We start from the raw sequence: 16,027 nt of genomic DNA on the forward strand, positions 1-16,027 counted from the left end.
GCTTAGCATGGAAATTTGGAGCCTAGGGCACAGAAAAAAGCTTCTGAAAAGCATAAAAGCCAAAGTCTAATGAAGGGCTGAGGACTCTACCAGCGAATGCCCCTGTAGAGAACTGAATTCTATGACTCTACTCACTACTCAAATTCATAGAGGTACAAAGTTGAACACTGGTTACAAGGAGCTTGAGAGAGAGGGGGAAGGGGAGTTATTGTTTAATGCCTATAGACTTTACTATGTGATGAGGAAAAAATTCCAGAGAGGAAAGGTGGTGTTGATGGCACATAATGTAAATGTACTTAATGCTGCTGAGCTGTTCACTTAAAAATGGTTAAAATGCTAAGTTTTATGCTGTGCGTATTTTACAAATTTTTTTTTTTAATTTTAGTTAAAAATTATACTCACACTAAATCCTGTAAGATCAATGGCAATGGCAGGTCCATCATCCCGGTCACCTTTAGGTGCAATCTGATTCAACAGATGAAAATAGGCTCTTGAATCCTTTAAGGGAAGAAACACAACAGAATTTTAAAAGTGAATAAAATCACCACTGGATTTAGGAAAAAAGTACTCATTGAAGAAATTGCCTTCATTTCACAGAATGAGTTATTCAATAACTTAGCAACCTTTACTTGTTACTCCAGGATTCTGAATGCACTACATTGTTTCACACTTCAGAGATTCTAGCAATTGGGTTTTGCACCTCAGAGCTTCTAGCAACACTGTCTCCTACACTCTTTCATTGCCCTTCCTCACCTCTTTCCTTTGTTTACACTCCTAAGCATCTGCATCTCCAGTGGGTGGGTGGTGATGGGGAGGGATGGGGTTTCAAGTTACTTTGGTTCAGAGAGAAGCCTGAAGACCTCCTTCTGTCTACTGATTCCCTATGCCTTCAGATACTTTGGTTTCCTTTTTTTTTTAATAAATTACATTTTTGCTTGCACTGGGCCTTCATTGCTGCGCACGGGCTTCCTCTAGTTGCAGTGAGCGGCAGCTACTCTTTGTTGCGTTGGGCTCCTTATTGTGATGGCTTCTCTTATTTCAGAGTACTGGCTCCAGGAGCACGGGCTTCAGTAGTTGCAGCTCATGGGCTCAGTAGTTGTGGCTTATGTGCTCCAGAGTGTGGACTCAGTCGTTGCAGCACACGGGCTTAGTTGCTCCACAGTATGTGGGATCTTCCTAGATCAGGGATCAAACCCATGTCCCCTGCACTGGCAATTAGATTCTTATCCACTGTACCACCAAGGGAGTCCCCTTTGGTTTCCTCTTAACTGGTTATTGGCAAAGTGGAAGTAAGAGTAAGAAACAGGTTATGCCTACCAGGGCCTCTAGTCTAGCAAACAGATAATAATTCTCACTCTAACAGACTGATATCCTCATTATAACTTAGTCTATTAGTATCACAGAAAATGAAAAAGAATGCTTTAATTTGCTAATGCTAGCATTTCTTTCCTCTTACAACCAGTTGTATTTCTTTTTTCTAATTTACTTATTTATTTTTTGGCCACACCACTTGGCTTGCATGACCTATGTTCCCTAATCAGCGATTGAACCTGGGTCCTCAGCAGTGAAAGTGCCAAGTCCTAACCACTGGAGCGATAAGGAATTTCCCAGCTGTATTTCTTATTACAAGCCAACAAACCAGTTTGGTTTTTTATTTTTTTAGCAAAAGATTTTGTGATTATAAGTAGGGGGATCACTTCAGATGGAGAAATGCAAAATTTCATTTTCTATAGTGTGTGCTTGAGAATTAAACTCCAGTTCTAATTTACTTCTAAACCCCATTTGACATTCAAAACAAATTTGACATGTGTTTTGACATTCTTTTTTTAGTGTCACAAATCTGAGCATTTAAATATGAACCTTAATGTCGTGGCTGAAGTTGCTGATGGTAGGCCATCCTGCATTGGTCAGATGGTAGTTCACCCACTGCAGCAGTAATTCCTCTGGAGATAGCCTCATTAGCTCTTCTAGATCCTCACCTTCCTTTAGCAATGCAATCAGAGCTGAGAGGAAAACAAGGAAGTATAAATTCTTCCCACAGTAAATATATGTCAATGAGAAGCAAATACTTTTGATGACCTTACCTTCATTCCTGGAAATCTCAATATCAGCAAAAAGCCCAACTTTGATGATCTGCCAGAGAAGTCCCAAGACCAAGTGAGGTTTTCCTTCTGTGAGATCCTGAGCCCCAATGTTGACTACAGTACAACCAATGGCTGAGGCAGAATTCAGGGCTAGGTTTAAATTTTCCTAAATTGCCACAAAGAAAAATAAACGTGAGAAAGTACTTTCTAAACTCTTGTCAACAAGTTGTGGAGGTAAATAAACAATCGGTGCTAAAACTTAAGATTTTTCAACATAGTTAGTACTTATATCACCTCTGTATGCCAATGACTTTCAGAGACCTATCTCTGGGCCACACTTCTGCCCAGCCCCCACTGTAAGCTCTACACCAATATACACCCTTGGCTATGTCCACCTGGATGTTTCACAAGTACCTCCAAGTCAATGTGTCCAAAACTGAAGCAATTTTCTGGCCATACTTCCCTAGTCTCCCTCTAATCCTCTGTTAAAACTACGTTTTCCTTTATTTTCTGTTTTGGTCCATAGGCCCAACCTTCATTCTTGCCTTCTTTCTTCCTAAGAAGGCAACCTGAGCAGAATCCTTGCTCTTCTTGCCTGCTATAGCCTGTGAGCAATTGCTGTGTAATTTCACCTTCTAAAAACCCCTGGAAACTGTCTTTCTTCAAGTTTCTTAATTCCTTCCTAATACCCATGCTCAGACTTACTTTCTACAATCCACCTATACTTAGGTACTTTAAATACCCTGTGATCTTGGGAAAATGAGAACCTGACCATGTTCCCTGGCTTTAAAACCCATCAAATGTTCTCTATGTCCCACTGTGTCCTGTCACTCACTCTGTTCCAGCTCTAAAAATGGCTTTCTCTGATTATTCTACATGAAATAACAAGCATCACCACATCACCACACTCTTTGCTGGCACTCATTATTCTTTATTTTACTCTTTATCATTCTCTGACATATTATACAGTTACATATTTATTATTAACTAATAATATATATTATAACATATATTGATATAATAATGTTTATTACATATTGTTATTACATATATTTACATATTATTATTACATATTTATTATTATTATTAAGAGTATGAGCTCTGATTATGTCAACAGAGGAAGAATGCCTACAACCCAACAACAAAAAACCAAACAACCTGATTACAATATGGGCAAAGGGCATGAATTTCTCTGAAGAAGATATCAAATGGACAGTAAGCACCTGAAAAGATGATCAACAGGAGAAATCATTAGGGAAGTGTCAATCAAACCCACGAGATACCGTTTTCTATCCATCAGGATGTCTGTTATTAAAAAAACAAACAAAATAACAAGTGCTAGAGAGGATGTGAATAAATTTGAACCCTAGTTCATTCCTAGTGAGAATATAAAATGGTGGAATTTCCATGGAAAACTGTATGGCAATTCTTCAAAAAATTAAACATAGAATTACCATGTCATCTTGGGACTTCCCTAGTGGCTCAGATGGTAAAGAATCTGCCTGCAATACACGAAAACTGAGTTCGATCCTGGGGTCAGGAAGATACCACGGAGATGGGAATGGCAAGCCACTCCAGTATTCTTGTCTGGAGAAATCCATGGACAGAGAAGTCTGGCAGGCTACAGTCCTTGGGGTCACAAAGAGTCAGACACAACTGAGCGAAAAGTATGGTGGCACCATGTAATTCAGCAAATCCACTTCTAGGTATATACTCAAAAAACTGTGAGCAAGGACTTAGATTATTTGTATACCCACGTTCATAGAGCATTATTCACAAAAGTCAAAAGGTGGAAACAATCCAAGTGTCCGTCATCTTAAACAGACAAGTAAGATATAGTGTAGACATACAACAGAATGTTATTCAGCTTTAGAAATGAAGAGAATACTGACATATGCTATGAAATGGGTGAACCTTGAAGGCATTATAGTGAAAGTTGCTCAGTCATTTCTGACTCTTTGTGATCCTATGGACTGCAGCCTACCAGGCTCCTCTGCCCATGGAATTCTCCAGGCAAGAACACTGGAGTGGGTTACTATTTCCTTCTCCATTGAAGACATTATGCTAAGTGAAATAAGCTGGTCACACACACACAAATAACTATTGTTTGATTCCAATATGAGGTATCTGGAGTAGCCAAATTCATGGAGACAGAAAGTAGAATGGTGAATAGCCAGGGGATGGGGGAGTGGAGAATGGGGAATTATTACATAATGGGTATAGAGTTATACTTTAGGAAGATGAGAAGGGCTCTGGAGAAGAATGCTATTGATGAATGCATAGCAATGTGAATGAATTTAATGCCACAGATCTATACACTCAAAAATGACTAAAATGGTAAATTTTATGTTATGTGTAATTTACAACAATGAAAAAAAAGGGAAAAGAAACACCCTGAAGGTGCTCTCTACGGCCAAACCTGGAACAATTTAAGTACCAAAATAATCAAGAACACTAATTAATTAAGCTACTGGAAAAAATAGGAATTCCTAAGTCCATATCAATGCTAGAAAAGGAGAAAGAAGGAGAGAGAGAAAAGTGAGGTCTCTGGGTTACAGAAGAATGCCAAATAATAAATGACTGGTGCATGTGGAGAAGTGCTGGAGTTGAAGAAACAATTTCACAACCGTCATGCTAAAGGCTAGGTTAGAGGGACTTTCCTGGTGGTCTAGAGATTCATGCTTCCAGTATAGGGGGGCAGGTATGATCTCTGGCTGGGGAACTAAGATCCACTCAGTGTGACAGAAGGGGATAAAATGACAGGGGTAGGGGCAAGTAACTCAAAGTTGTTTTTATCCAAATATGCCATTAATTTTAATCTAAAAGCTTAATTGAAAACAATGTTTAATTACTATTAATGTTTCCTTTAGTTGTCATCTATCCAGCTTCCCTGGTAGCTCAGACAGTAAAGCCTCTGCCTGCAATGCAGGAGACCTGGGTTCGATCCCCGGGGTCGGGAAGATCCCCTGGAGAAGGAAATGGCAACCCACTCCAGTACTCTTGCCTGGAAAATTCCATGGATGAAGGATCCTGGTAGGCTCTAGTCCATGGGATTGCAAAGAGTCAGACACGACTGAGCAACTTCACTGATCAATGCCGTACCAGTGACCAGAAACACTAACATACAGAAGAAGAACCACCAAACAACAACGAAAAAATACTTTGGGACAACACGTGGCAGCAAATTGGAAAAGACAATGAATTAGAAAAATTCAGAGTTACCCTGGCTTTTAGCTACTTTTTTTATTCCCTTTGCAAATTTCTTCCCTAGAAATAACACATGCATAGTATGTAGCGATGACTTTTTTCCCAGTCACTTTTTCACCCTTTGGAAAGACACCATTTGCTACTAGGCACTGTTTTTGTGGCCATTTAATGGAAACAAATAATCAATACAGTCAGACTTTAAATTCACCAAAGTTAAGAAGCGATAATTTTAAGAGCTAGGGGATTTATTGTTGATTGTGTTTGATTTTCTTTGGGGAGAAAATAAAGATTGTCTTTTCCTGTTATATTTCTATAGTCCGTGTTAGGGTGGGGCCTCCCGTGTTTGTTTAAATTTTTATGTTTATTAGCCAGAAGCTACACAAAGGCTTACAAAGCAGAATAATTATTTCAGTGGCTTCTTCTTGCAGTATGCTGAAGCAATTTATCTTGCTCGGCTCCAAGTAAATGGCTGTGTCTCTTGGGGTTCAGTCAAGGGTAATTAAAGTAAGCACTTGCAATTAAATTATTTTGTAGTGGAATTAAGCAATGTTCATTTAAAATTCAGTTCTCCCAAAAGAAGGCAGAACCAGAGGATTCTTCAATATATTTACAACCTCAATAAATATGATAAATATGACAATCTTATTGGTAAATTTGAAATCTTTTCTATTCAGAAGATTATTTTCATATGTTTAATTATCTTAAATCAAATCAATTTAATTTTCAAGAGACAGCCTCTACCAATTCATGCTAGACCAGGAATATTTTTCTGTCTTCTTTTCCAAGAACATAAAGCATGTTTGCTCCAGTTGTGATTCCCCTGAATGTTGGGGAAGGAACCATACTGAAAGTGATTCCAGGAATAGTATTAATCTTACAGAGACACCTTACATTGACATCATGGTACTGTAGCCAAAAGAAATGTAATTTCACCAAACTGACTGTAACAACTAGTGAGAACCAAAATCTTCCACTGCTTCTCTCAGCCTGGACAGTGATAAGAAAGCCCCATCTTAACATGATTTTGCACTTATTTGTCTATCTTACTGGCATGATTTTACTCTTCTAGGAGAAGCAGCAGAGTATTTGTTCATTGCAGGCACTACTTCACTGAAGGCACTATCTTCACCACTACTGAAGATCTTCAGTGGAAAACATCAATAGACAGCTAATACTCTAAAGATTCTTTGACTCCCTCACCTTCAAACCTGTCCCTGCAATCTCCACCAGTCCTGACTGCTGTGTTGTGATCCTTACCTAGTCATCCATCCCCTCTCTTCCCCTTGCCCACCATGAAAGACCCAGCTTCAACTGCAATTCCAAATCTCTAGTTCCAACCTCAGCCTAAAGACACTGCCACAGGTTTGCAGGTGGTGTTTTCTCTTACTGCTGTAAGCAGTGAAACTCAGCTTTGTCATACCTACAAGTTATGTTGGTGACATGTGGACAACCAGCTTTTGATGTTAATTTTACTCAGAGATGTTGGTTTTACAAGTATTGCAAATGACTTACAAGTAATTGGCAAAAAATGGGTTGAAAATAAGGAGTGAAAATGTGCTTCCTCAAATAAATGGTAGTTTCTAATTGGTAAACACAATACCAACAAAGGTCAATATAGTCAAAGCTATGGTTTTTCCAGTAGTTATGTATGGATGTGAGAGTTGGACCATAAGAAAGCTGAGTGCTGAAGAACTGATGTTTTTTAACTGTGGTGTTGGAGAAGACTCTTGAGAGTCCCTTGGACTGTAAGGAGATCCAACCACTCAGTCCTAAAGAAAATCAATCCTGAATATTCATTTGAAGGACTGATGCTGAAGCTGAAACTCCAATACTTTTGCTACCTGATGCGAAGAACTGACTCACTGGAAAAAGACCCTGATGCTGGGAAAGATTGAAGGCAGGAGAAGGGGACAACAGAGGATGAGATGGTTGGATGGCATCACCAACTCGATGGACATAAGTTTGAGTAAGCTCCAGAAGTTGGTGATGGACAGGGAAGCCTGGTGTGCTGCAGTCCACGGGGTTGCAGAGTCGGACACAAATGAGCAACTGAACTGATGGACTGAACTGAAATACAATATTGCCCTACTGGTGATGAGGGACTAGAATGACTGCTATTGTCTGGAGTCAATTCTGAAAACTAAGAAGTAACAGGAGAACCCCACACATAGGTTCTTCTCCAAGTTCTGTCATGGACAACTGCCCATCATGCTCAGCCTTTCTTCCTGAAGACCTGTGTTGGTGGGGATAGAAAAGGACACTAGGGAAGCTCCAACAACTGAGACATTAGAGAAGTGCTTGTCCCTCCTTGTGTTTCAGTGTCTTAACCTGTAAAATAGGGTATCTTACCTTCCAGAGATATTAACAAAAGACTCAAGCAAACATGGCAGTTTTAACAGTCTCAAATAGGGACTGCAACTTTTCTCTCTTTTTATTCATTCCATCTTGCAAATTTTCATTGCCAATAAGGCTTCAATTCCAGATAGGTCCTCTTTTGTTAATTATTTTTTGGAGAGCTCTGTTATATATTTCTTGGGTCAGTAAGGACAAAGACATTATTTGTTATTCAGATTTCATTCTTATTTTACATACCATCACTTTTACTCCATTTGCAACATACAAATGAGATTTATGTTTTCCCTGCTTAAACTATAATTGAAATGAAGACTAACACATGTGTTTGTACATTTGTATACATATGTAAGGGTAAAGTATATACATACAACTTTGTATATATGTGAATATATCAATTACAATGGATGTTTTGCATTTATAAGGAACAGATTCAATCTCCTGTACCTACTCTTGCACTAGTTTCCTGACTTTTAGGTCCTTAAATCATTGACATCCATTTTTCAGACTTTTACCTAATTTTTTCCAATAATGATAAACAATCCAAAGAATGCAGCTCTGTAACACATTGGGTAGGAAGAGAGATAAGTCTCCAAGATCATACATGAATCCTGCTGTTAGCTACTTGATCGGTTCCTTTCCCTTGCTTTTACAGTCTCCGTATGTCATTTTCATCCTTTTATATTTCTCTCCTTTCATACATCTTGATACATCATAAACCTATCATCGTGAGGTGAAAAACTATACTATCACAATCTTTTACAAATGTATTAGGCTTCTTCAAGATAAAGTTTCATGGGAAACTGGTAGCTTTCTGGCAGATCTATTCCCAGAGCTCTAAAATTACTGAGTAAACAAAACTGATTTAACAATCACAGTAACACTTTGCCTCTTCCCAGAAGACTGTCTTTTCTCATTCTACGTTAGTACTCTTTTTCAAGCATCCTAAAGACCTAGACTATTAACCCTACTCATATTGGTAGAAGAATGCTACCTTTAAAAATAGAAATATTAAACAGTCCCTCAGACACATCCTACAGTTATTGCAAAATAGTTGCAGAACATTTTTTCTTTATTTTCTCCAAATGCATGACATGTAAGTATTAGAAGCAATATTTAAATTTGTAATAAATTAATTTAAAAATTAATTTATACAATAGTAAGAGATGTTGCAGTTCAGATTCAGGAACATAAAAAACTGTGTGACAAGTATCCTAAAAAGATAAATGTAAGTATTTTCAACAATGATAGGTATTAGATGATAGGTATTTCTTTCACATCTGACACAAGATGGGAAAGAAAATAAACTTCTGGCCATTACAGTCTGAAAGGAGCTTCTTCAAGAATAATAGTTTCTGCTAGGAACATGCAACATTACTGGAAAGTGAGGGTCAAGAAAGCCGTGTTAGTCAACAGCCAATTATATACTTCTTCAGGATAACAGGAAATGGGAGGAACCCTTAGTCTGAGACTAACCAAGTACCACTGCTCTAAAGGATGTAGCTTCCTTATAGAAGAGACTTAATAACCTTAGCAAAATCAAGAATTATACCCTGCCAATAGAAATGAAGGAAACAGCTTAGCAGTAGCTCATTTTTAATAGCCACAGCTGTGATTTGCATATTAACTAGTTGCTTATTACTACCACCTCAGGAGAGTGGCAGTATAGCATGATGATTAAAAGGATGGATACAGGGACTTCCCTGGCAGTCCAGAGGTTAAGACTCTGCACTTCCACTCAGGGAAAATGGGTTCCAATCCCTGGTATGGGAACTGAGATCCACACATGCAGCCAAAAAATAAAAATTAAATACATATAAACAAAAGAAACGCTGGACTGGAAGAACACAAGCTGGAATCAAGATTGCCGGGAAAAATATCAATAACCTCAGATATGCAGATGACACCACCCTTATGGCAGAAAGTGAAGAGGAACTAAAAAGCCTCTTGATAAAAGTGAAAGAGGAGAGTGAAAAAGTTGGCTTAAAGCTCAACATTCAGAAAACGAAGATCATGGCATCTGGTCCCATCACTTCATGGGAAATAGATGGGGAAACAGTGGAAACAGTGGCAGACTTTATTTTTGGGGGCTCCAAAATCACTGCAGATGGTGACTGCAGCCATGAAATTAAAAGACTCTTACTCCTTGGAAGGAAAGTTATGACCAACCTAAACAGCATATTTAAAAGCAGAGACATTACTTTACCAACAAAGGTTCGTCTAGTCAAGGCTATGGTTTTTCCTGTGGTCATGTATGGATGTGAGAGTTGGACTGTGAAGAAGCCTGAGTGCCGAAGAATTGATGCTTTTAAACTGTGGTGTTGGAGAAGACTCTTAAGAGTCCCTTGGACTGCAAGGAGATCCAACCAGTCCATTCTGAAGGAGATCAGCCCTGGGATTTCTTTGGAGGGAATGATGCTAAAGCTCAAACTCCAGTACTTTGGCCACCTCATGTGAAGAGTTGACTCATTGGAAAAGACTCTGATGCTGGGAGGGATTGGGGGCAGGAGGAGAAGGGGACAACAGAGGATGAGATGGCTGGATGGCATCACCAACTCGATGGACGTGAGTTTGAGTGAACTCTGGGAGTTGGTGATGGACAGGGAGGCCTGGCATGCTGCGATTCATGGGGTCGCAAAGAGTCGGACACGACTGAGCGACTGAACTGAACTGAACTGAACCAAAATTCCTTTAAGGATGGGCTCTGGAGCTAGACTACTGGGATCATGGCTCGTCCAATGTGTAACCTCTCAGTGCTTCAGTTTCCTCATCTTTAAAATCAGAGTATCTACTTTATTTTAAGGCCGTTGGGAGAAGTCACAGGGTAATTCATGTGGTGTGTTTAGGACAGTGTCTGATACCTAAAATGTACTTAATATAATATTCTCCTATTGAGCCAGAGATTTTAAGGGGAAAACTGTTGGTGACTATATATTCCTGAATTTTAACAAGATCTGAATGGAAAAGCTGACTACAAAACAGTTTGGTACAAAAAAATGGTTAAAATGTTGTGCAATGGTAAAAGATGTGGTAAAACCATGGAGTATTTTTATCTCAACCAACAAGAACACTAGCATCAAGCAAATATTCATTAATGAAAATAACAATTATAATAACTTAATCTGAATACTATTTTCTTAAGAAATTTCATCCAACATAGTCTGAATCTTAATTTCTTCATTAAAAAAATTCAGCTGAATTTTTACTTAGTAAAAATCTAGCTTTTATAGGAAACCAAAAGTAGGTTAAATGAATGGTTTTGCCTGGACCTAAAGATCAATTCATAAGGGATCCATGATCCTTACAGTAAGATGATTACCAGCAAAGGACAAATACTTACAGAAATAGTGAAGGGGGTGAGCTTTTTCTTATTAATGGCTCTTTCATCAATTGTATCTGGTTCAGATAAGTTGATCATTTTGCTAAAGAGAAAATGGGAATAAATCAGTTTAAGACACTCAGAAATGTTTTTAGTTTATTTTTGTAAGTAAACAATAAAGTTAAATTTTGAAAAGTAATAATCCATTTCTTTAAAATATACTTCATCTCAGGGATTTAATTTTAAAAACCTAAGAAATACTCCCTAATCTAAATCAAATTCATCATTCACTGTAATAGTAATCTTAGCATTTCTTCTAATTTTTTCAAAGTCTTGCATTATCTTTATGTGAATCTTGCTTTTATTTCATTTAATGATCATTGACATTCAGCAGCCTGAAATATAAAACAAAAAATCCTCAAGAAGTCAAATTTCATATAGTGGTCAACAGTGTTAAAATTACTGTTGTTGCAGAAAAATAAAGAGCAGAGACTTGACCAAAAATTTCAATAATTCACACATTTTAAAAGAAACTAACATAAATTTTACTTCTGTGTTTTAGAATACATTTTATATTATGAAACACAGATAAGAAAACACCCATTCAATTCATAATAGCAATTTACTCTGAAGGTTACAGGAAGAGATCTGAATTGTAGGTGGACTAAGATACAATTCTTGGGGTCACAAAGAGTCTGAGTGACTGAACTGAACTGAACTGAATGTCTTGAAAATTAATATCCCGTAATTGTGGGTAGTTTTTTCTTTTTAAGTAAACACACAGAAAAAAGACTGAGGAAATGTGTCAAAATATCAATAATAGCTTCTTATGGCTGTTAATATTCATGGTGGTTATTTTCTTCTTTGAACATTTTCTGTATTTTTATAAACTTAAAAAATAAAAGACATCTAGTTTTACAAAGAAGTATGCTGGGTCTTCAGTACACACAACCAAGCACAACAATAATGCCTTTAGAGAGTTTACAGTCTAGTAAGCAGAGACAGCCATTGGAGAAGACTCTTGAGAGTCCCTTGGACTGCAAGGAGATGCAACCAATCCATTCTAAAGGAGATCAGCCCTGGGTGTTCTTTGGAAGGAATGATGCTAAAGCTGAAATTCCAGTACTTTGGCTACCTCATGCGAAGAGTTGACTCATTGGAAAAGAATCTGATGCTGTGAGGGATTGGGGGCAGGAGGAGAAGGGGACAACAGAGGATGAGATGGCTGGATGGCATCACCAACTCGATGGACATGAGTCTGAGTGAACTCTGGGAGATGGTGATGGACAGGGAGGCCTGGCATGCTGCAATTCATGGGATCGCAAAGAGTTGGACACGACTAAGCGACTGAATTGAACTGAACTGAACTGAAGCAGAAACAGATTGCAAAGAGCCATGAATACAATACCGAATTAAAATATTAATCTGATTTAAGCACAAATGAGGTATATATTTCTATTACAGTTCCTCATGTTTCAGTTCTAGTCAATGATCTGCTGCTGCTGCTGCTAAGTCGCTTCAGTCATGTCCGACTCTGTGCGACCCCAGAGACGGCAGCCCACCAGGCTTCCCTGTCCCTGGGATTCTCCAGGCAAGAACACTGGAGTGGGTTGCCATTTCCTTCCCCAATGCATGAAAGTGAAAAGTGAAAGTGAAGTTGCTCAGTCATGTCCGACTCTTAGCGACCCCACGGACTGCAGCCTGCCAGGCTCCTCCGTCCACGGGATTTTCCAGACAAGAGTACTGGCGTGGGGTGACATTGCCTTAATCAACACTCCCTTATTGATAGATCAGATCAGATCAGTCGCTCAGTCGTGTCCGACTCTTTGCAACCCCATGAATCACAGCACGCCATATTGATACGTGAAGAAAAAAAAAATTCCGGGGAATTTCCTGGCAGTCCAGTGGTTTGGACTCAGAGCTTTCACTGCTGTGGCCTGGGTTCAGTCTCTGGTCAGGGAACTAAGATCCCATGTGCCACATGCAGCCAAAAAAAAAAAGAAAAAAGAAACCCTTTGAACATAATTAAATGCATTGGAGAGGTAAAGGTTTCCTGGCATAATTAAGAAAATAAATGAAAAAGATACCAAATAAGAGATTGCATTTGAAGGAAAATCTTGGAAAACATATTGTACTTAATTTTCTATGCAATATAAAAACTTCAAGAACTGTGTACTACTTGTTAACTAATTTCAAAAAACAGTGGACTCACTGAATTGTAGTTTTCATTGACTGCTCTTCAGTGGAGACAGTAAGAACACAGCTCCCTTAACCCAGCGCTCAACTCACCAAAGAAGGATACCATCAGCAAGTGATTTGAACAGACTGTCATCATTGGGGTTCATCGGTATGAGATGCTTACAGTCAGGGTCATTCTCCAGGGCTTTGTTTATCCAGTTAACAAAAGCCACTTTTTCTTCCTCTGAAAACAGAAAATCTTAGTTGCCATACCTCATTTCACCTACTGCACTACAAAAATATACTTTAAAATTTCTGTTCAAAAATAATAAATGCCAATTTTAAAAACTCTACTGAAACACTAAAGGGTTTAAGAGGGCTTAGGTTTAAGGAGAAAGAGGAATTCATTCCACTTTTTCATCGTATATTAGGGATGAGGAAGGCATATAGCTTAAATGAGCAAAATAAATATTTGGTTTGCTTCTAAAACTTTTCACATATATTTCTTCTGAGAATTAATGGATCAGGAACCAAACATCAGAGGTCAATTCATGCACACACATGCACGCATGTGCACACACACACACACACACACCCCCCAAGGGGAAAATGTAAGAAACAAATAACCACATCAATCAATTCCACCTGTCCCAGAAAAAAATTTTTCATAAAGTTGTGATCTGCAACTTACAACAGAATACTAATTTTAATTGAGTTATTTGAATGAATAAAATAGCTCCATTTCTGTGAAATTTCTATTATAAGGAAACTAACACATCTAAATACCAGTATGACTATCAGCCATCTTCATCCGCAACTTCTCAAGCTGTGGCTTCTAGCATGGGAATATTTATCTTTAGGCAGAAAAATATTGGTGGGCTATGCAGTGAAGAAAGTAGGAAGGAACTTAAAGGAAAATTGTTCTACTGTTTTATTATTATTCTGTAAGCATAAAAATGATTTAACAAAATCTGAAAGAAAATAATGCTCATTCCCATCACAAGGTAGCTGGACTTCCTGTTTATTGCCCTAATTCCTAGAACTAGGTAATTTTCCTAAAGGCATATTGGGCAGGTACTCTCAAAATTTAATGTATCACAATCAATCAATAAAGACATAAATATTTACTTTTGTACAGATCATTATCTGTCTTCTTATCTTCTTGCCTCATTATACATACCTCCTTAGGGACTTATCTTTAAATCAGTGGATTTAAAGGTTTAAAGTGGATTTAAATCAGTGGATTTAAAGATAAGAACAAGCTGGAATCAAGATTGCCGGGAGAAATATCAATAACCTCAGATGCAGATGACACCACCCTTATGGCAGAAAGTGAAGAGGAACTCAAAAGCCTCTTGATGAAAGGGAAAGTGGAGAGTGAAAAAGTTGGCTTAAAGCTCAACATTCAGAAAATGAAGATCATGGCATCCGGTCCCACCACTTCATGGGAAATAGATGGGGAAACAGTGGAAACAGTGTCAGACTTTATTTTTCTGGGCTCCAAAATCACTACAGATGGTGACTGCAGCCATGAAATTAAAAGACGCTTACTCCTTAGAAGGAAAGTTATGACCAACCTAGATAGCACATTGAAAAGCAGAGACATTACTTTGCCAACAAAGTTTCGTCTAGTCAAGGCTATGGTTTTTCCTGTGGTCGTGTATGGATGTGAGAGTTGGACTGTGAAGAAAGCTGAGTGCCAAAGAATTGATACTTTTGAACTGTGGTGTTGGAGAAGACTCTTGAGAGTCCCTTGGACTGCAAGGAGATCCAATCAGTCCATCCTAAAGGAGACCAGTCCTGGGTGTTCATTGGAAGGACTGATGGTGAGGCTGAAACTCCAGTACTTTGGCCACCTCATGCGAAGAGTTGACTCATTGGAAAAGACCCTGATGCTGGGAGGGACTGGGGACAGGAGGATAAGGGGATGACAGAGGATGAGATGGCTAGATGGCATCACCGACTCGATGCACCTGAGTTTGGGTGAACTCCAGGAGTTGGTGATGGACAGGGAAGCCTGGCGTGCTGCGATTTATGTGGTCACAAAGAATTGGACACGACTGAGCGACTGAACTGAACTGAAGATGTTATAACTCCCATCAAGGAATTTTTAAGGTAATGATAAAACAGATATATGAAGAAATACAATAAATGAACATACCACAAGAGAGATATAAGCAATGTTTCAAAGAATTTAAAGAAAGAAAAATTTCTCATTAGGTTGATCAACAAAAGGCTATTTATGGGGAAGGAACTATTTAAAAGGTACATTTTTAATAGGTATGAAAAAATGGGCAGGGAAAGGGAAAGAAATTATTATTTCTTTATAGTTGGACTGTAAAGAAAGCTGAGCACCAAAGAATTGATGCGCTTGAACTGTGATGTTGGAGAAGACTCTTAAGAGTCCCTTGGACTGCAAGGAGATCCAACCAGTCCATCCTAAAGGAAATCAGTCCTGAATATTCATTGGAAGGACTGATGTGAAGCTGAAACTCCAAAATTTTGGCCACCTGGTGCGAAGAACTGACTCATTAGAAAAGACTCTGATGCTGGGAAAGATTGAAGGCAAGAGAAGGGAATGACGGGATGAGATGGTTGGAAGGCATCACTGACTCAATGGACTTGAGTTTGAGTAAACTCGGGGAGTTGGTGATGGACAGGAAGGCCTGGCGTGCTGCAGTCCATGGGGTCACAAAGAGTCAGACATGACTGAGCAACTGAACTGAGCTGAACTGATAGGAATTAGAAATGAGATATCACTTCACAACGCCTGGATGGTTGTAATAAACAAAATTGACAACAACAAATGTTGTCGAGAATGGGAAGAAATTGGGAGTTTCATACATTGCTTGTGGGAATGTAAATGCTGTGGCCACTTTGGAAAACA

The 16,027-nt window shown here is 38.6% G+C and overlaps 1 protein-coding gene and 1 long non-coding RNA gene across 5 annotated transcripts in view; one reads left to right on the forward strand and one right to left on the reverse strand.

Annotated features, from left to right (window-relative positions):
• Positions 1 to 16,027, forward strand: part of LOC138988856 (uncharacterized) — a 123,270-nt gene that overhangs the window by 33,723 nt on the left and 73,520 nt on the right. The window lies entirely within an intron of this gene.
• Positions 1 to 16,027, reverse strand: part of PLS1 (plastin 1) — a 129,544-nt gene that overhangs the window by 30,917 nt on the left and 82,600 nt on the right. For all 3 annotated transcript variants that reach the window (XM_070374962.1, XM_070374968.1, XM_070374955.1), the window contains exons 5-9: positions 13,252 to 13,384; positions 10,984 to 11,065; positions 2,085 to 2,250; positions 1,861 to 2,003; positions 403 to 498 (exon numbers count right to left, since the gene is read on the reverse strand). In XM_070374962.1, the coding sequence (XP_070231063.1) occupies positions 403 to 498; positions 1,861 to 2,003; positions 2,085 to 2,250; positions 10,984 to 11,065; positions 13,252 to 13,384 (620 nt within the window). The remainder of the gene's footprint in view (positions 1 to 402; positions 499 to 1,860; positions 2,004 to 2,084; positions 2,251 to 10,983; positions 11,066 to 13,251; positions 13,385 to 16,027) is intronic.

This window comes from Bos mutus, chromosome 1, assembly GCF_027580195.1.
Source record: "Bos mutus isolate GX-2022 chromosome 1, NWIPB_WYAK_1.1, whole genome shotgun sequence".
Lineage (NCBI taxonomy): Eukaryota > Metazoa > Chordata > Mammalia > Artiodactyla > Bovidae > Bos > Bos mutus.